This window comes from Micropterus salmoides, unplaced genomic scaffold, assembly GCF_014851395.1.
Source record: "Micropterus salmoides isolate LMB-PRFRI ecotype aquatic unplaced genomic scaffold, ASM1485139v1 Ms_hic_scaffold_9, whole genome shotgun sequence".
Lineage (NCBI taxonomy): Eukaryota > Metazoa > Chordata > Actinopteri > Centrarchiformes > Centrarchidae > Micropterus > Micropterus salmoides.
The window spans coordinates 14,134,052-14,154,544 of NW_024044681.1; the positions used below are offsets into that span (position 1 = coordinate 14,134,052).

Genomic DNA, 20,493 nt, shown 5'->3' on the forward strand with positions numbered 1-20,493 from the left:
ACTGTTGTGTAATTATTTATTAACCATGTTATTTCATTAGCAGGGTGTTGTTTTGTCATACATCTGACAATTAAGGACTGGCAGTGACCGGCAGAAGTGGTGCTACATGAGGAGCTGTTTGGGAGCTGAAAGAGCTGTCTCCCAGAAAGGAGTCAACCCATGAGATCCGGCTCCCTTCAAAGAGCTGTAAATCCCATCACTAACGGCAGTAGACTCTTTGATTCCTTCAGTATAAAATGGCTTCCTCTGCTCAGCCTGCCCGGTTTGTCACGTAACAAAAAACAAGGGTCATATGAGTTCATATAATCTCACTTCTCTCTGCCCTTTGCTTTGTGTAAGCTCTCTTTTCAAGCCCTCTCTGCTAAGCTTTGCTGAGTCTTCTAACATCTGACAGTAAGTCGGGAAATTTCAGATGAGACATAGATAATATGGCTGCATGTAATCATCGCCGTTAAAATACAATGTCTACTAAAAAAAGACTGCAGCTGTAGAATTGAGCTTCAGCAGATCTTAATTAAAATTAAAATCAGTGCAGCCGGTTCCACACATTCTTCATCCTTGTCAAAACTCAGTGTCTACATTACCCACAATACAACTCAAACTGCAGACAGTTCGGATAGAGATTCAGTTGTTATGCTTATGCATAACAGTAATGGATTCTGTTGGGCTCTCTGTTTTCAACAGCTCCCTATCTACTGGTTGTGTCCCTGATTATTTTAAAACAGCTTGCGTGAACCCACTTTTAAAGAAACCTGGTTTAGATCCCTCCCTCCATCAAAATTTTAGACCAATTTCAAAACTGCCTTTTATTGCAAAGATTCTAGAAAGAATTGTGTCCAAACAGCTGCTCACTGTACTGGAAAATAACAAATTATTTGAAAAGTTTCAGTCTGGTTTCAGGAAGTACCACAGCACTGAGACTGCCCTGCTTAAAGTCACCAATGACCTTTTAATGTCTGCTGATGAAGGCATGTGCTCAGTCCTGGTACTCCTGGATGTTAGCGCTGCTTTTGACACCATTGATCACAACATCATGTTAGACAGACTGAGGCACTGGGTGGGGATCTCTGGTACTGCCCTAGAATGGTTTTCATCCTACCTGTCAAATAGTAAATTTTACGTGTCTGTAAACAACTATGTCTCTTTGTTCTATCCAGTTAAATATGGTGTGCCTCAGGGGTCGGTCTTAGGACCCATTTTGTTTTCCTTGTATCTGCTTCCCCATGAACATATTATCCATAAACATGGCATTTCTTTTCATATTTATGCTGATGACACACAAATATACTTGCCCGTCAGCTCCACAGAACCTGGAATGCTGAGTTCACTTACTGACTGCCTTTGTGAAGTTAAAAAATGGATGTCAAATCATTTCCTCCAGCTGAACTCAGACAAAACAGAAATCCTGGTCATCGGGTCCCAGCAGATGGCAAAACAAATACTGCCATCTGCTGGTTCCCTAGTAAATCACATTAAGCCTGTGGCAAAGAACCTTGGTGTCTGGTTTGATAGTAATTTAAATTTCGAGCAGCACACCACAAAGCTTGTTCAATCATGTTTTTATCAACTTAGAAATATAGCAAAAATTCGATCTATGTTAACTTTTAAGGACACCAAGACCATTTTACACGCCTTCATCTCATCACGCCTGGATTATTGCAACAGCCTTTTCACCTGTTTAACCCAAAAATCTACTGATCGACTCCAGACTGTCCAGAACTCAGCTGCCAGGCTTTTAACCAGAACAAAGAAATATGACCACATCACCCCTATTTTAGCTTCACTACACTGGCTCCCAGTATGTTTTAGAATTGACTTTAAAATTTTATTGATCACTTTTAAAGCTCTTCATGGCCTCTCGCCTTGTTATATTTCTGACCTTTTAGTCCCATACGCACCAGCACGTACCTTGAAATCCTCGGGCAGAGGTCTGCTGTGTGTTCCAGAGTCTGAAAACTAAAGGGGACAGAGGATTTGCTGTCAGGGCCCCGAGGCTCTGGAACAGCCTGCCCGAGGAAATCAGGTCGGCTGAGTCAGTGAACTCTTTTAAGTCCCTTCTTAAAACATACTTTTATAGGAGACTCTTTCCCGATTTTATTTGACTTTATTTTATCCCTTTTATTTTATTCTATTTTACTTATTTTATATTTATCTTAAATGTGTATTTTAGTCTTTTCAATGTTTTCTTGCTTTTATCTTGTATTGTTTCTGTATTATTGTTTTTTGGGTATTATTGTCTTTAAACTTTGTAACTTGTTTTTGAAAAGTTCTCTACAAATAAAGATTATTATTATTATTATTATGCAGCTTTGAGCCGTTACCCTCGAGGATCTACAGGGGTCTGTTAAACTCACTTCTTTCTAACTCCTGACCCCAAGTTTCTTTCATTTTCAAGCTTTTAGTCTTCAGACACAGCCGATACTCAGGTGACATCACTTAAGGCAATATGTCAGACTACACACAGCTCCCTCTGGAGCCTTAAAACAACTTTGTTCATATATACAAATAGTACTCCCCAAGACCTGTAAACCGACTTTCACATGTAAATCAATCAATTTTTATTGACAATGGTATTCACACAATACCAATATTTTTCGATATTCTTCTCAATGCTTCTATAGACTTTTATAAATAAAATAGGGACACATTTTAAAAGCACTTAACAGGTATTTTTAATTTTACCATAAATAATAAAAATGGTACATCTTGTTTTCACTACAAACAAACAAAACTCAAATAAATTGATCTACAGCTTCCTAGAAGCTAACAGAAATAAATAAATAACAATATAAAAACATTGCAAAACATAACGGTGTAAATCATGATTAGTAGTGAATAAAGAACGTAGCATCTCCCCTGCATAATTGGTTAAAAGTACATCAGCAAAACAAGCATGTTGGCTTTCTAAGTGGAGTTAATTAAATTATGCCGGCGCTGTTGCTTTCTATAGCTGATAACTTGAGTTTATCTGATGCCTTTACTTGAGGTAAAAAATATATATATAGGTTACAATCACAAGGTGCTCAGACTTTATCAAGTACAGCAGGAAAAAACATTTAACTTAGCTTTGACTCTCTATATCGCAGTTTCAGTGGATTTTCATTTTCGAAAAAGGTGGAATGGAAGATGACATTAAATAACAGTGATATAATATCTGCAAATTTACATTAACGTGCAACAAATTAAGCTACTAGTACTAGTACTGAGTACTGACACTGAGTAAAAACGAAAAAATGGATACCACGCAACCTTTCTCGAATCATTAAAAACACGCTCCTCAGGAGGTTTTCCATAATTAAAATATACTCTGTATATCCAAATAGGCCAGGCTCACAGGTAATCTGTATCCTTAAACAAAACTTGGTTCTAAAAAAAAATACAGATTTTAGCTCAGTTTACTTGCTTACAATATTTAATATTTACTACGAGGTCATTTCTTTGAATGTTAGTTCTAGAAATGGTGAGACGATCCTGCTTCAGTCTTGTGTCTACACTGGATGCATTCAGCCACAGTACTGCTGGGAGGTCAGACGGGTTTAGTGCAGCGCTCACAGTCAAAATCAGACACTGTTAAAAAAATTGATTTGAAGCCTAAAAAGACACTTTGGTTCGAGGTTACGTGCCTTTAGGCAGGACTAAGTAACTTTTGAAAAAGGAAATGCCACAACCTTTCTCTTTGATAAATGAAAAGTTGGGTGCTGTAACAAAATATGCAGCATTATTAAATACATTAAGTAATTAAACACAGCCAAACTTCTCCTGGCTGGAATGACCAGTTAGCTTATGGTAGCTAATGTTAGCAAACATTACACATTTAGTCAGTTCACCAATCAATGACTCTTCTGCATGTGCTTTTTTGTTATTTGTGGCCTCAGGGGCCGCTGATACGTTAAGTCGCATAATCTCACTTCACGCTGTATTGATTAAAATTGAAGCAGCTTTCAGTCATCATCCGTTTCACAGGTGTCTGACTGATACACAAAGATATTTGGCTTTCCTTTCACCAGTGTTTCACACACACTTTAGGCATTTAGTTTTGTGTTTTTTCTTCAACTTGCATGTAACTACAGTGACTGTATGGGGCTCTAAACGCTACAGAAACCTGTCCGATCACACAAGCAGTATGATGTACTTGAACACATCAAGTGACACAGGTTTGGGCCTCATAACTGAAAAATACAGCTGAAATGTCATCTTTTAAGGGCAGACATTTATGGACTTTGAATAGACCTTTAAATAGTAACTTACCTGCAGACTAGAGTACACCTGTACATCACTGCATCAAGGTAAGAAGTTAAGCCACTGGATGTTCAAAAAAAACTGGTAGTAGTAGTAGTGTTTTTCATTGGCCTGGATTTCACTGGAAAGTGTTGGCATTTCATTTTTTTGCTTCAGTGTTTTTCCTTTTTAAAAGGAAGAAAATTTAAATATTTGGGGGGAAACATAACACTTATGTTGAAGAATGATTTAAAGGGTCACATTTTTAAGACATGTGCACAAAATATTGTAAACTTCAATACAAAAACAATATCAGCCAAGTTATACTAAAAATGGAACATCCATCCTTTTGCTTTTTGGTCCAATCAGCCATAACTGTCTCCCTTCAGCTTCACCACCATGTGATCTTGAACTCATAGATGGGCCTCTTGCAGTAGTAATGGTTGATAAGATGCTTGTCACAGACGCCGATGCACTGCTGCTCCGCAGTGATGCCACGCTCGGCCAGGTCACTGACGATGCAGTGCAGCAGGTCATAAACGTCCGCCACTGCCTCCCAAGGTCCGAAGGAAACGTCCACCTCGCAGTGATGCTCAAAGAGCTTGGCCTCGCTGTCCGAGCGTTCAAAACGCAGTGAGTTAAAAAGAGGACGTTCATATGGCGTGATAGGCATCTCCTCCTTGTAGACGCAGATCTTCAACTTGGCAAACCGTGCCTTCTTCTGTATGGCCCTCAGTTTGGCAATCTCCACAATACGCTCCAGATTGTCTGAAATGAAAACAGTTACATTTATGATGTAATGGTGCACATTTTCCAAAATGTAAACAGATATAAGCTAAAAAAGAATGCCCAGTGTCAGACTTTGAAAACTCCTGCAATGGTGCACAGTTGTGTAAACAGGTGAAGCTTTGCTGCTCATGTAAGATTTTATTGTTTTCCATAGTCAATGAACATTTACATCCATCCTCATTTCAGCATGGGAGGGAGACAGACTCACAGACTTACCTTTGTAGTAGGGCATCAGATCGAGGAACGCTTGTCGGACTTTCTCCCCTGTGAGCGGCTGAGAGTCCTCCAGGCTGTCCAGCAGCGGGCCAATGGAGTAGTACTGAGCCTCTCTGTGCACCGCTCGCACCCGGTCCCTGTGAGGAAGCTCGCCTTCTCGGAGGAAGTTCAGGATGTCCCTTTGGATGGAAACAGTGTCACTAGAACTAATCCACACAAAACCATAACCCTACCTAATGATTCATACTTTTAACAACTCGGCTTTGATGCAAGGGGATGTACTCTATTTAAAAAATGTAGCTGCAGCCTCATGTCCAGTCGCTCTTTTTTTGTTACCTCACTTTGAAAGTTTAAATCACAAGTTTGAATCAAGCTGCAACCTGTGGGGCTTAAATAAAGCCAACGAGAAGAGTCAAAAACTGCAGTTCAAAGAAAGGCCGATTCCAAAAGCGAGTCAATCTCCGTACATCACCCGTATAAATTACATTAAGACTTAAAGTTATGCATGAATAAGAGTGGGATGCTATGAGTGACAGGTGGGAGCCATCACAGGTGGCCAGGTTTCAGCAACCAGGCTTCATTCGGCCTGCCACGGCAATTTTAGGACTAACAAGAGTCAGGAACTGCCAATATGGCGATGGCCGGGGCCTCCCACACTGAGCTTCATAGCGGCTCTGCAGAAACCTATGGGTGACATCATGGAGACTACGTCCGTGTTTTATACAGTGCATGGTTTGAACCATCAGCATTTCTTTCATTGTGCATAAAGCACTCAAAAGGCAAGACTGCCTTATGGAAATAGTTGCTGCTGTACAAAGACACGACATAAATGTGTCAACATGTCGCAATATTGTTGATATAATGATATGCCTCCCTGCGATGGACTGGCGACCTGTCCAGGGTGTACCCCGCCTTGCGCCCGATGTCACTGTTACACTGTAAACAGGTAATGTCTTATTGTTTATTATCTATTTTCATACCTACACACTAGCTGTATGTCTGCTTATCTTTATTTAGCTGTCTGGTTAGTCTATTTGAATCTTGTATAGTTGTTCTCAGCACTGTGTGGCTACTGACAACTAGACTCAAAATCTTTGCATGTATCCACACACTTGGCCAATAAAATTGATTTTGATTCTGCATCTCTGCAGCAGAACCTGGAAGGCTCGTGAACATAGAGGTTAAAAGGAATGAAGGAAAAAAACAGAGAACCCCTGGAGGAAAAGCTGCTGCAGTGTCCAACACACCAGCAACTTGGAAGAAGATTTATTTTGCAGAAAGACAATAGCTCCAAAAACATACAGTTCGCTGAAAACACCGTGTTAATGTCTCAAATGAAAAGGCTCCTTCTGAGTGTCTGAGTACACCTGCAGTGGTCCAGCTGCCTCTATGACTTATTTTATTACTTCATACAGTTGCATATCTTCCATCTCTCATTCTGCAAGTTTCTTATTTTTAAATCTTTATACACATCTCCTCACACACACACAGCTACATTCACACAGAACGGACCTTAGCCCAACCCACTACTTACATAATTTATAACATCTTGACTGTGAAAAAAAAACTGTAAAGCAGTTTGGTTTTGCTTTTTAGCCATGGCTCCAGGGATGCTAATGTTGGTCAGTCAGAACATCACTTTGGTCCAGACTGAAATATCTTATGGTCCCCAGAGGATGAAGCCTAATGACTTTGGTGATCCCCTGACATTTTCTCTAGCGCCACCATGAGGTTGACATTTGTGGTTTTGTGTGAAATGTCTCAACAACTCAACTGCTTCTCATAGAATTTGTTACACATATTGCATTGTCATTGTGAGCACATTAGGACGCTGATGTTCGCATTTAGCTTAAACAGCCCACTACTGGCAACCTGTACTATATACTGCATTTTGTATGCAGTAGTATTATGCAGTATCAAACTGTTAAATTGATTTGGAAATAGGAAGTAAACAATAGGAGGGTTAGGGTTATAAATATAAGTACAACTAAAAACATTTTAATAAATCAAACTTGTGTATGGAGTATTGAAATTGTAAAAAAAAAAAAAAGTTCTGTTGTTTGCCTCTAAAGAAAAGTCCGGTCGTTGTTGCCCTTTCAACGCTTTGCATAATGGCACACAGTACAAAAAATTTACAGACCTCAGTAAAGATATGTTAATCTCTAATGAGGGACAACAAACACCTTACTACTTTATTTTAATGAGCTGCATCCTTTGGGTCAGTTTCCGCTGGCTTTGCTCACAACAAGCTATTGTGTTATTGTTTGGGACACAGGCTATATCGGCAGCTACATACATCGGCCATTTTGATCTTATCATATATACCTGTATATGGCATATATTGTATGCAACAAGGGAGAAAAGTGCAGCAGCAAAGAAATAGATATGTAAATCAGTTTACAGCACTAGCAGAAGCCAGACAGACCAGTTTGTTACCTGACTCATGGATACCTGTCAGAATATAATGAGTTGCCATCAGCAGATGGTTTCAGATTGCAGAGTGTGAACTTTTTTGTTTGTGCGCCGCTCTCTCTCTCAGTTTCCATTTACACTCTTCCTACTCTCGCACATAACCCTCCTCTGTCATACTCGTGAGAATATTACTGTGATAATCAGGATGTTGTCTTATTTTGTCTGTCCAATAGGGCTGTACATAATTAATTTAGGATTATTTTTTGAATAGTCGATTAATCTAACGACTAATTTTGTGTATTCTAAAGAAAAAAAAGTTGCCTATTACTCGATTAACATACCAATTTATAAAAAAAAAAAAATCAAAAACATGTCTAATCAATAATATTTAATTCAATCATCCTGATGAAGTAAGTACATTTGAATAATGACAATAGTAGCATATCTTAAAATGAATCAAATGAGTAAAGCTCACATACAGTGCTACTCACCCAAAATATGCCCCATCCCGATCGATGAAGTAGCGCCCTTCAGCGTCACGTGGGATGTAATGACGCCCGCTGAACATGGCGGCCAACATGGTGTCGTCGAATCGCCGCAGCGTGGACAGGCGAGTAGTGAAGTACATGCCCCCAACATTCAGAGAGATGACCTCTGGAAACTTTTGAAGGGGAATGGAAATAAAATTGGTAAAGGACTAAAAGTCTACAATCAAGCTAGTGGCCACAAGACTACTGCTTGTTACACACCATAAAAACAAATAAAATTAGAAGGGCGCTTGGAGAGCGCAGACCAGTGTTTTATGATACAAGCACAGTCACTTTGTCCTGTGTGACTTGATATATTTCCAAAACTATTAGAGTTACAGTGTGTCCAAATATGGTTGTGCCTAGCCTACTTCCTGCAGGTCGTGAAATCCACAACGCCGGCTTATTCCAGGAAAATCACATCCTTGATTGCTGATTTCTTACATACCTGCTGCATATGTTTCTGCAGTGATGTTTGACGTGGCTGTTGTGTTTTGTTGCATGTTACACCATTCACTTTAATTATGAGTTCAGCTCATTTTGTCAAAGACAACAGGGTTACACTTGACCTATCTCGCAATGTTAACTAGGGACGCACAATAATTATCGATCAGATAAATGTTCGGCGGATATTGGGCATATTTTCATTATCAGAATCATATCGGAAAATTTAATTTTGGCCAACAATTTAGCCAAAAAGAATCAAACAATGCTTTAACTGCTGATGGATGTACTTTTTTGTTTGTATGTAAAGGAGTACAGCAAAACTACAAATGAAAATGGACATTTTTAGTCAAAGATGGACTGTATCTGAATGAATGTTTCTGTACATGATATCTTAGCCATCTTATTATCAGGTGTGTCAAAATTACAGATTATTAACTCAATTTTAATTTACAAAAATGTGAAGAAATTTGGTTATTGGATCAGTGGGGGAAAAAATCCATATCGTGCATCATTAATGTTAAAGCAATGATCTGGTGTGTAGTTTTGTCTTTTTAATTATTTGTTTGTTTTAGACTTTTGTTTAATGGACTTTAAATACTTCAAATACACAAAGGGGGAGCAGAACTGTGTTAGTTAACTGTATTAACTAGTCTGTATTTATAGTTTTCACAGCTATAACTAATAGCACAGGTATTATATCTATGTCAGCAACTGAGATATAGTTTACAACTGATGCCTGTTTACTGTCAGTCCTAATGAAAATAAATATACAGTGTAGTTAAATAGAAAATTATTTGCTTAAATTTCACTTACTGTCTTTTTTTAAATCACAATGGATAGTAACTTTGTAACTGTTCATATTATATATCATATACAGTGATGAAAATAAGTATTTGAACACCCTGCTATTTTGCAAGTTCTCCCACTTAGAAATCATGGAGGGGTCTGAAATTGTCATCGTAGGTGCATGTCCACTGTGAGAGACATAATCTAAAAAAAAATCCAGAAATCACAATGTATGATTTTTTAACTATTTATTTGTATGATACAGCTGCAAATAAGTATTTGAACACCTGTCTATCAGCTACAATTCTGACTCTCAAAGACCTGTTAGTCTGCCTTCAAAATGTCCACCCCCACTCCATTTATTATCCTAAATTAGATGCACCTGTTTGAGGTCGTTAGCTGCATAAAGACACCTGTCCACCCCATACAATCAGTAAGAATCCAACTACTAACATGGCCAAGACCAAAGAGCTGTCCAAAGACAATAGAGACAAGACATTGTACACCTCCCCAAGGCTGGAAAGGGCTACGGGGAAACTGCCAAGCAGCTTGGTGAAAAAAGGTCCACATCATTAGAAAATGGAAGAAGTTAAACATGACTGTCAATCTCCCTCGGACTGGGACTCCATGCAAGATCTCACCTCGTGGGGTCTCAATGATCCTAAGAAAGGTGAGAAATCAGCCCAGAACTACACGGGAGGAGCTGGTCAATGACCTGAAAAGAGCTGGGACCACCGTTTCCAAGGTTACTGTTGGTAATACACTAAGACGTCATGGTTTGAAATCATGCATGGCACGGAAGGTTCCCCTGCTTAAACCAGCACATGTCAAGGCCCGTCTTCAGTTTGCCAATGACCATTTGGATGATCCAGAGGAGTCATGGGAGAAAGTCATGTGGTCAGATGAGACCAAAATAGAACTTTTTGGTCATAATTCCACTAACCGTGTTTGGAGGAAGAAGGATGATGAGTACCATCCCAAGAACACCATCCCTACTGTGAAGCATGGGGGTGGTAGCATCATGCTTTGGGGGTGTTTTTCTGCACATGGGACAGGGCGACTGCACTGTATTAAGGAGAGGATGACCGGGGCCATGTATTGCGAGATTTTGGGGAACAACCTCCTTCCCTCAGTTAGAGCATTGAAGATGGGTCGAGGCCGGGTCTTCCAACATGACAATGACCCGAAGCGCACAGCCAGGATAACCAAGGAGTGGCTCTGTAAGAAGCATATCAAGGTTCTGGCGTGGCCTAGCCAGTCTCCAGACCTAAACCCAATAGAGAATCTTTGGAGGGAGCTCAAACTCTGTGTTTCTCAGCGACAACCCAGAAACCTGACTGATCTAGAGAAGATCTGTGTGGAGGAGTGGGCCAGAATCCCTCCTGCAGTGTGTGCAAACCTGGTGAAAAACTACAGGAAACGTTTGACCTCTGTAATTGCAAACAAAGGCTACTGTACCAAATATTAACATTGATTTTCTCAGGTGTTCAAATACTTATTTGCAGCTGTATCATACAAATAAATAGTTAAAAAATCATACATTGTGATTTCTGGATTATTTTTTTTAGATTATGTCTCTCACAGTGGACATGCACCTACGATGACAATTTCAGACCCCTCCATGATTTCTAAGTGGGAGAACTTGCAAAATAGCAGGGTGTTAAAATACTTATTTTCCTCACTGTATATCATATCTATCTACTTTTTAGGTTTTGTAAATGCCAAGTTTGTTCTTGAAATGTAATTTTGAATGATGTAACTATTTGGCTCCTTCCTGTATATTGAATTGTTCTACTGGAACAGTAGTATGTACCCACCTACAGTAGCTTACCTTTTCCTTGCTTGTTTACAATTGGAAGACCTAACTGACCTCAATTTTAATGGTGCCAGTGAATATTAATTTTTACCTGATAATGGTCTGGGGACGGGAACATTATTATCAGTGTGCAAGATTTTTTGATTTCCACACAAATTATGGGACTTTAGTGAGAATGTAACTGCTAGGACACACTGAACTTTAACCATGTTCGTTAGTGATCCTTATTAATGTAATCCTCAACAGTATTTTTTACAGGGATGTTTTTTAACTGCATTACTTTATAGGACTTAAATGATAACAGTGCCACTATACATGCACATGCTACTTTTAGAGCAGAATGCAGATTACTTTATTAATGTAAATGGTGTGTAAGTTGTTTAAGATGTTTTTTGTTTTGGGACGGCAGTAGCTCAGTCCGTAAGGATTAGGCTGGGAAGCGGAGGGCCGCCGAATCGAATCCAGCTTGGACTAGAGTTGCAGGGTGTGGACTGGTAGCTGGAGAGGTGCCAGTTCACCTCCTGGGTACTGCCGAAGAAGGCTTGAGCAAGCCCCTGAAACCCCAACTGCATGGGGTGCCGCACTCATGAGTGGCAGCCTCCTCATGTGTTGCAATGTCTTCCTGTTTGTGCATGTGTGTCTTTCGGACCTATGTATAAAAATACTAACATAATAATAACAGAGTGAAAACATTGAGTTTCCCCGTGCGGGATTAATAAAGTATATCTTCTTCTTTAATAGACTGAGATCACTAGAACAAACTGAATTTTTAAGAAAAATGCAAATTTAATACTTCTTTGTATTGCTCAAAGAGCTGTGAATAGCCCGTGTGAGGGCTTCACTGTCAGACCACAGAAATAAGAGGATTATTCTGCTGTAGCTCTGTGTAGATCTATCAGGAGGCTTGACATATCAGTGCCTGCTCATTAACACAAGTCATGTGACACAACTGACAACTAATCACTGACCCCTGTATAAATATCCATAGTTACAGTTTGATAGTAGTAAATGTATTGAGCACTAAAGTATATCATTTTTATGGTTATATGGAAACAGTGACTCAAATTTACTGACTGTGTTTGTACTATTGTCTCTATTTTGAACTCTTCTCTGCTATTATAGGTATGGAGAACAGCCGTCATTCATAGAGTTATAAATCGTTTGTTTACGTTTATACCTAAGTAGGCCTATTAATGCCTTTTCAGTACGGTTTGGTGCTTGCAAGCTTGTGTGACTGCTTAACCTGATTTTACTCGTAACGTTGTAACAGACAGGTAAAGCGGCCTAGTTACCTCCTGCTCCTGGGCGTTCAGCGATGGGCGGAGCGGATCGCTGAGGGTGAAGTTCGGCGCCGGCGAGGCCGCCTTTCGGAACTCATCCTCCGCAGAGTCCGAGCTGGACATGGCATCGCCCGGTTTTTCGTTGTCACCCGCGGCCGAGAATACCACCATCACTCTGGGTAGTGGCAGCGTCCGTCGCTCCTGAATGAACCTCCTTACCCGTGTAGTAGCGGCGGGCAGCGGGCTGAAGGACAGAGACTGGCGATCCCTGCCACAGCCTTCAGAACCGTTGGAACCGTTGGAGCCATTCTGCTGCATGCGCGCGGCGAGCCAACAGTCGCCACACAAATCAGGGGATGATAGCACAAGCCACAGCGCGCGACTGTTAAAAAACAATAACAAGGCAGGGGCAGAGGGTGGGGCGCGAGCATAGGGGCGCGAGGAGCAGCTGTATGAACACACCCCGCTTTCAGAGCGAGAGCAGAAGTAAGGGAATTCCGCCCGTAAATTATAAACACTTAAAAAAATCAGGTATGCTGAACGTTTAACCCAACGTGTTAAAATAGAAGTCCGGACTGGGCCTGTGCAGTCTTAACGGCTCTGGGTTATACGTGCTGTGACGTGTCAGAACTGCACACCGTCATCACGTCAAGGAGTGCTCTTGGCCGCGAGGGAAATCCATGCGATGAAACCAGACTGTAAGCTGTAAGCAGCTGGTCAAAAAGTAACAAATAAGTTATTTTGTGAATAAAAATATATATTAATAAAGATAAAATTTGGATATTATTATTAATAATAATTTAAATAGCATTTAAGATTGTCAAAATTATTTTGAAAAGGGCCATTTAAAATGATAACAATTAATATGATTTTTCCATTTTGTCTCCCTATATGTCGTGGAAATTAATCGCTGGTGAGGAATTGCGCAAGTAATTGAAATACAACAAACCATTGTCTTTGGAGAATTTATTAGGGGAGACTGGGTATGGTTGTAACATGGAGAGAGTTGTAACAACACCAATTCCACCAAATAGAGATAAGATAGGAGTTAGGTGATCGTTTCAGTATTTACCTACTTCCTCCCCAATCAGGCATGGTGGTTATCACATCTGGAAACAGGCATATTCAGAATATATAGAGAAAAACTGATTTTGAGGTAAGAAAGTACATTTCTTGACCAAGACTGTTTTATGACACATTGACACATTGCATTTGACATCAACTCACGAAGTCTGTGATGTTCTTGTAGAAGATTGAATTGGTGCCATTTGTAGTGACCAAATGTGGGTACTTTGTATAAAAATTTGAGAACTCTAGCAAAAAAATTAAGTGAGTTATAGTTACTGAAGCAAAAAGTGTTACAACCACACCTGGTCTCCCCTACTAAAAGAGAATGACAGAGAGGTACTACAACAGAAAATCAGTTGGTCCAGAGACCTGCCGCCTAGGGCAGCTTCGGGCGCCTGGCCCAGAGCAAAGGGATGCATAATCATTTTGACAGTCCAGGTTTCTATTTTTTGGGGAACAGAGATCCTTTTCTGGCCTTGAATGAACATTCAAGGAGGGGAGAGGAACGGCAAGAAAGGAAAACACTAAAACAATCTCACAGCTCTGACCCCATCTAAGACAGACTAATATGAATATATATTTTCACATATTAGTCACCTGTCTCCCCAAAGTTTCAAGGTTGTGTAGCCACAAGTTAGGGGTACAGCTGTGCAACAGAATCACACTGTGGACTTTTTTTTAAATCTATCACAGCACTCTCAAGGTTCAGCACAAGCTTTTTGATGCCATAGAGTAATAAAATAAATGAACGGCTTTGTGATTCACACTGAATTCAACAGAAACTGAAATGTAAACAGAACAACTCAAACACAACTTGTGATATACAAATAAATAATTTATTTGTCTGCAAAAGACGTTATAATGTTTAAAGCCTGTTCTAACCCTCAGGGGTATTATTTCATTATAGAGCTAATGTGGGTGCTACTGTGAGCTATGATTAGCCTGGATCAAGCTTCAGGTATGAGCATTTGTCCATGGCCCATACCATACCCACCCTGTGGTGGCAGCTCCTCCTGTCAATGCAATGGATAACAATAGAAGTTTTATGGATGATGAAGATGGGTGTGAAGTGTTCACGCTCTATAAGGCAGGAATACATGGAATATTGATCCACCCCCATTTTTCTAAACTTAGCCCAGGTGGCTGATGCGGACAGGTCTATATAACTGCAGAGGCAGATTTGGATGTTACCTCTCAGGACTTTTGTGCTGTATGTGAAACTCCTCGCCATGGTAAGACTGCCCTCCTTCTTCTTCAAATCCTACTTTGTTTGCCTGTATTACTCACAGTGTTTGTTCAGGTCTCTTGGCTCATTGGTCTGGGGGTCTGAAAGAATATCCAGTGTATTTCTGGCACTTCATATTCTATATGGTCCACAAGGATGGAAGTCCAAAGTTATAGTATCTCTAAGTCTTTTACCTTTTTTTTTAACCTATTATTTTATCTAATTACATTTTATTAGGGTAATTTTTATTAGATATTTTTATTAGATATTTATATAAAATCAGCTGGGGTGGAAGAACTACTTTACAACTTTCAAAATGGCCACAAACTACCAAACTAACTGTGAAGGAAGCAGGGAAGGATGATAAAAACGGAGGGCAGGGGATGGACATCCTGAGGCAGGGCAGCACGACTCCTATATATTTATATATAAAGTGGCTAGTAACTTTGGAAAACCACTAGCCAAAAACATTTATGTCAAGCCCTAGTCTGACAAAATGGTGGCTGTAACAATGTCACTTAAACTGCTATAGCAACATAATGTTCACCCAAACCAAGTGCTGGTGGCCGAATAAAGGGATATCAAATGGATCAAAATACTGTAAGACATTAATGACAACACGGCTCACTTTAATATATAAGCAATCTCTATCAAATTCTCCCATCAGGCATCGAAGAAGGCGAAGAAGAAGACAGCCGAGTCTGGCTCCAATGTGTTCAGCATGTTTGAACAGTCACAGATTCAGGAGTTCAAAGAGGTGAGACGACGTCTGGCAGCTACGTCTGTCACATTTTAAGTCTTGGATCATAAATAATTTCGTCTGAACAAGCAGGCCATGCTAGGTTAAAGATTCCTGCTTACGTTTGTTACACCAGCTGTACACGTCTATCATTAATAAAAAAACATTCATGATTCATTTGAGAAACTGCAATAATTAATATAAATAACATTTTACATAACAAATGCTCAGTTTATAGAATATGATAAATTGTGATAGATTAATCTAGATTTAAAAGTATATAAACATTCATAACTAACTAAAATAAGCCCCATTTCCGGCTAGAGAATTATAATGCTAACATGGTAATGAATCATTCATAATAACACAATAATATTTTGCTAATAATAGCTACATCTACATTTTTAAAATTTTTTTATTCAAGACATTTACTTGTCCACTTTTAACTGTTACCGCTACTTTCATGTAAGTTAAGTCTTCCACATTTAAGTTAAGTCTTAAATAATAAGGACATTGACTACAGCAAGTGGTTCTCAGACATGAACTATCAAGGTCTGACAGGTTGCAGGTTGAAGGTGTGTTAATCTAAGCTGCTGTAGTTTTTGATTAATGAAAACATGCACACTAACAGGTGAGGATGCGTGCTGATAAAATGTAGTGAATTAAATGTGTGTTTTTCATTCCAGGCCTTCACCATCATGGACCAGAACAGAGATGGTTTCATTGACAAGGGGGACTTGAGAGACACATATGCTGCTCTGGGTGAGCCATTTCTATCTACACACAACGCGGATCTCCTTACATGGAAATCGCCATGTTCCGCCGCCATGTTTCTACAGTAGCCCATGGGTTTAACACAACAGTGTATGAGTTCACGTTCACAAACGGACAAGTTCAGTTCACCAAAAACACGAGTATGTTCAATGATCAGCGCCGTTTGAGCACACACTGCCTGTCTGCACTGTCAGACTGTAGTTGTTTTATTGGACATTGGACAACGGACCATTCCCCAAAACAACATACAAGTGTTGGAAAGAACCAGACCTTCAGTGCGTTACGTAACTCAAGTGACATAAATCATAAAAAGTTAAATACGTGGTTAATGTTGTGAAACGGTGGCCTTTTTTCCACCTATGAAATGTAATTTCATTTAAAACTTTAAATAAGTCAACTTCAGCATTCTTTCACATGGGACTTGAACCTCAGGCTACTAAGTGAAAGTCCTGAGTTTACTTGACACATTAAACCTTCTCATTACACGGACTTTGTTGTTCTTTATTACTATGTCATCTTACTTCCTCCTTTGCTACTGTCATACAGCCACTAGAGAACACGACCTAACAATGAACATAAATATGGGCTGTAATAACCTGCTGCATAATCAACCTTTATGGCTACTTTTCTGGTGAGGAGGGCTGGTTGTATCATGATTGTCAGCATAGCAGCAAAGTGTTTGATCTGTCTGTAGTGACCACTCTGTCTAATCTTTGTACAGGTCGTCTCAATGTTGGCAATGATGAGCTGGATGAGATGATGAAGGAGGCCTCTGGCCCTATCAACTTTACCATCTTCCTAGCTATGTTTGGCGAAAAGCTCAAAGGTTAGTCAGGATATCCTTTAACTAACTTTTAAACCATGTGAAGTTTATAGATTATGCTGACTAGAATTGTTTCATCTTAATTCAAACACCTGCTACACCAGGCTAACAAGAGCAGTGCAAATTAATATAATAAAATGCATTAACCAATAAATATGCTGTAAAAATGTATTTTGAATTATTTTGTTTATTTTTGTATTTTTTTGTTTGCTTCTTTTATGTGGCTCAGTAAAAGAGGACATAGTTAACACTCACTTTTATTTACCAGTACATAGCACTATTAAGTTCCAAGTTTTACTGGTATTAAAGATATATTTATGAAAACTCTTTCATCATTTAGGTACTGACCCGGAGGAAACCATTCTCAACGCATTCAAGATCTTTGACCCTGAAGGAAAAGGTGTCCTAAGAGGAGAGGAGTATGCATTTTCTTCATTTTCTTTACAACCAGACTTAAAGGTTCATTGTGTAATATTTAGGAGGATCTATTGACAGAAATTCAATATAATATCCATAACTATGTTTTCAGTGGTGTATAAAGACCTTACATAATGAACCGTTAATGTTTTTGTTACCTTAAAATGAGCCATATCTATTTACATACACTCTGGGTCCCCTTACATGGAAGTCGCTATGTTGTGCCGCCATGTTTCTACAGTAGCCCAAATGGATAAATGCGTTTCATCACCACATTGAATATGTACGAAGAAGAACAAAAACGAGTAACGTTAGTAGTAGTAATAGTAGTAGTCGACTGGTTTATTATAAGTAAAAAACAAAGAGAAATTTGGACAAATGGTGGACCACATGTATTATTTAGCACAAGAGCGTACAGAGTGTGTCGGCCACCGACACATCTTTGCAGTAGCATCCATGTTAATTCCACATTCCGATTTAAGAGCACATGAACACAAACTGAAGTCGGAAGAACGACTTCACAACTCAGGAAATGGGACCATCCAAGGAGCACATGAATGCACCGTTCGCTGGTTGCAATTCTCAAACCCTCACCACTAGATGCCACTAAATGTTACACACTGAACCCTTAAGAGTCTATAGCCACGCTGAGCTAAATGCTAACGTCAGCATGCTAACGTTGTTGATGTTTTTAGCATGGTCACCATCTTAGTGTGGCATGTTAGCATTCTAACATCCACTAATTAGTACAGTGTAGGAGGATGGGAATGCCATTCATTTTAAATGAATTTCATAACCCAAAGTATTGGACATATCAAATGTTTGACTTCATGATGGTGCTAGATGAAAAGTCATTAGGATTCATTTTCTGGGCACCAAGGATATACGTACCAAATGCATGGCAATCCATTTAAAACCTGTTGAGATATTTCAGTCTGGACCAAAGTGGTGGATGTGTGACAAACATATTTGTTATACCAGCGCTTTGAACAATTCAAATATACAATAAATGCATAAATGTTGAAAATATTTCGCCACTGATTACTCATTAAGAATGTGCTCAACTTTTAAGTGGAAAACAAATAAGATTAGAGAGTAACAAATAATAATATAATTTTCCTTTCACAGCATCAAGTACCACCTTATGTTTCAAGCAGACAAGTTCAACAAGGATGAGGTAATGCATGTCCATCCATCATCATCTGTTATTCCCTATGACAGAAAGTTACAGGGATCCTACCATGAAGAAGGGGTTGGATGATAATGATACATACAGATATAGATCTTGCCAGGTGTGTTGTAATTGTAAAATACATTGAACAATACATATTGTGAGAAACAAACCAAAGAAGAACCTGCAGGGCTTGCCGTGTTGTGGTAAACCATATTAGTAACCATAAGTATTGGGCTACTCGCGTTAACCCTAGGCCTAAACCACTGTAACCATTAAAACAACAAATGGCCACTTCACAATAAAAGGTTCCTACTGGTATAAAACTTTCCATATGAAGTAGCAACAGAAAGTAACTTGCTTCAGCAGTAACTTATCACAGCTCTGATACATCTGAATCTAAATCTGTTACATTAAATCAGGAACACAGGAGTGAAACCAAACCACAGAGATTCAGTTCCAACATACAAAAAAACTGGGAGCTGAACACAGAGCTTTCTCTCTCGTCGCCAGCACAACCACACCTGCACTGATACTGTACATTAAATTACTAGCAACCAAGTTGAGAAAAAATCCGGATATGTCAGGAATTTCAGACTGAGAGAAGCTGAAAAGAACAACAGAGGTGTCAACAAACCAAAAAACAGCTGCAAATCTAACACCGCTGGGAGTCACATCTAAATTAAAGCCAAAATGAACACTAATACAATCGATTTTGTTGATTTTTAAGCAGCAGTTTGTTTGCATCTGGTTTGGTTTGCAAAAGTAGCTTGTTAATTAACACGTTATATCTTGTTTGTTTAAATAGTGATCTTTAGAAGTGCTGGTAGACAGAGTTTTTTTCTTTGGAGAAAGCCAGGCTAGTTGCCCACCCCGTTTCTACAGTCTTTATGCTAAGCTAAGCTGATACTAATTATTTCAAAAAAGTGTCCAACTTCTGTTTTAAGAACTGTAAATTGAGAACTGTACTAGGTTGAAATAGACTGAATATATATTTAAGATGATTAACTTTGCCATGCTGATTATCACTTTTTGCTCTGACAACTGTGCTTTGAAAAAACACAGTGCAGCTCAGTTCGCCTTCACTGATGACTGACATTTCATATATGCATGAATCAAGCATTTGGTTAACTTGTTTTCTTGAGTTGTTACTGTAATCCCACTTCCCTTCCTTTAGGTAAACCAGATGTTCACAAACTTTCCCCTGGATGTTTCTGGAAACTTGGATTACAAGAACCTGTGTTATGTTATTACCCATGGAGAAGACAAGGAGCAGGAGTGAAACAATCAATAACATCCCTCAGATCACCGGCTAAACATGTCATCTGAGACACTTCAAACTGACAACATCACATGTTGTCTTGTGCCACCCGCAGCTTTAACAATAAAAGTTTAATGAAAGTCTTGTGTTCATGAGATAATTGATTTGGCATACTACATACTCTGGCTGCCACATTTATCTGAAAGTTAACATACCTCTATACACACAAGAAGGGATGTCCCGATCATTTTTATTTTGGCTTGATCCAAATCCCAGTACTTGCCGTTATCAAGTCCGATCCGATACTTATATAATATAATATAATATAATATAGATTATATAAACCTAAATTGATTTAAATATGTATTCACCGACTTTAATTTTGCCTGTCACATGCAGTGAAAAGTTTGCACTGTTGAGGCCACTGTCATTAAGGAGATTCATTAACATGTTATTCATTTAAATGGACTTTTAAAATGTCCAGTAAATGAGTGACTATATCTTAAAAATATATGGCAATAAGG

The 20,493-nt window shown here is 39.1% G+C and overlaps 2 protein-coding genes across 7 annotated transcripts; one reads left to right on the forward strand and one right to left on the reverse strand.

Annotated features, from left to right (window-relative positions):
* Positions 1 to 2,534: 2,534 nt before the first annotated feature.
* On the reverse strand, positions 2,535 to 13,993 carry kctd7 (potassium channel tetramerization domain containing 7). Its single transcript, XM_038709085.1, has 4 exons — positions 12,504 to 13,993; positions 8,127 to 8,296; positions 5,224 to 5,402; positions 2,535 to 4,986 (listed from the first exon to the last, which is right to left on the reverse strand). The coding sequence occupies exons 1-4, from the start codon at positions 12,807 to 12,809 to the stop codon at positions 4,610 to 4,612; spliced, it is 1,032 nt and encodes a 343-aa protein (XP_038565013.1). The 5' UTR covers positions 12,810 to 13,993; the 3' UTR covers positions 2,535 to 4,609.
* myl10 (myosin, light chain 10, regulatory) lies at positions 12,563 to 20,107 on the forward strand. 6 transcript variants are annotated; one of them, XM_038709087.1, is made up of 8 exons: positions 12,856 to 12,977; positions 14,694 to 14,791; positions 15,452 to 15,541; positions 16,210 to 16,285; positions 17,019 to 17,123; positions 17,461 to 17,539; positions 18,666 to 18,714; positions 19,886 to 20,107. In XM_038709087.1, exons 2-8 carry the CDS (start codon positions 14,744 to 14,746, stop codon positions 19,988 to 19,990), a joined length of 552 nt encoding a protein of 183 aa, XP_038565015.1. In that variant the 5' UTR covers positions 12,856 to 12,977; positions 14,694 to 14,743; the 3' UTR covers positions 19,991 to 20,107. The 6 variants fall into 6 exon arrangements, with proteins under 6 accessions (XP_038565018.1, XP_038565017.1, XP_038565015.1 ...); XM_038709086.1 differs by having other exon boundaries at positions 12,945 to 13,022; XM_038709091.1 differs by having other exon boundaries at positions 12,945 to 13,022; positions 17,461 to 17,520; positions 19,886 to 20,022.
* The last annotated feature ends 386 nt before the right edge of the window (positions 20,108 to 20,493 follow it).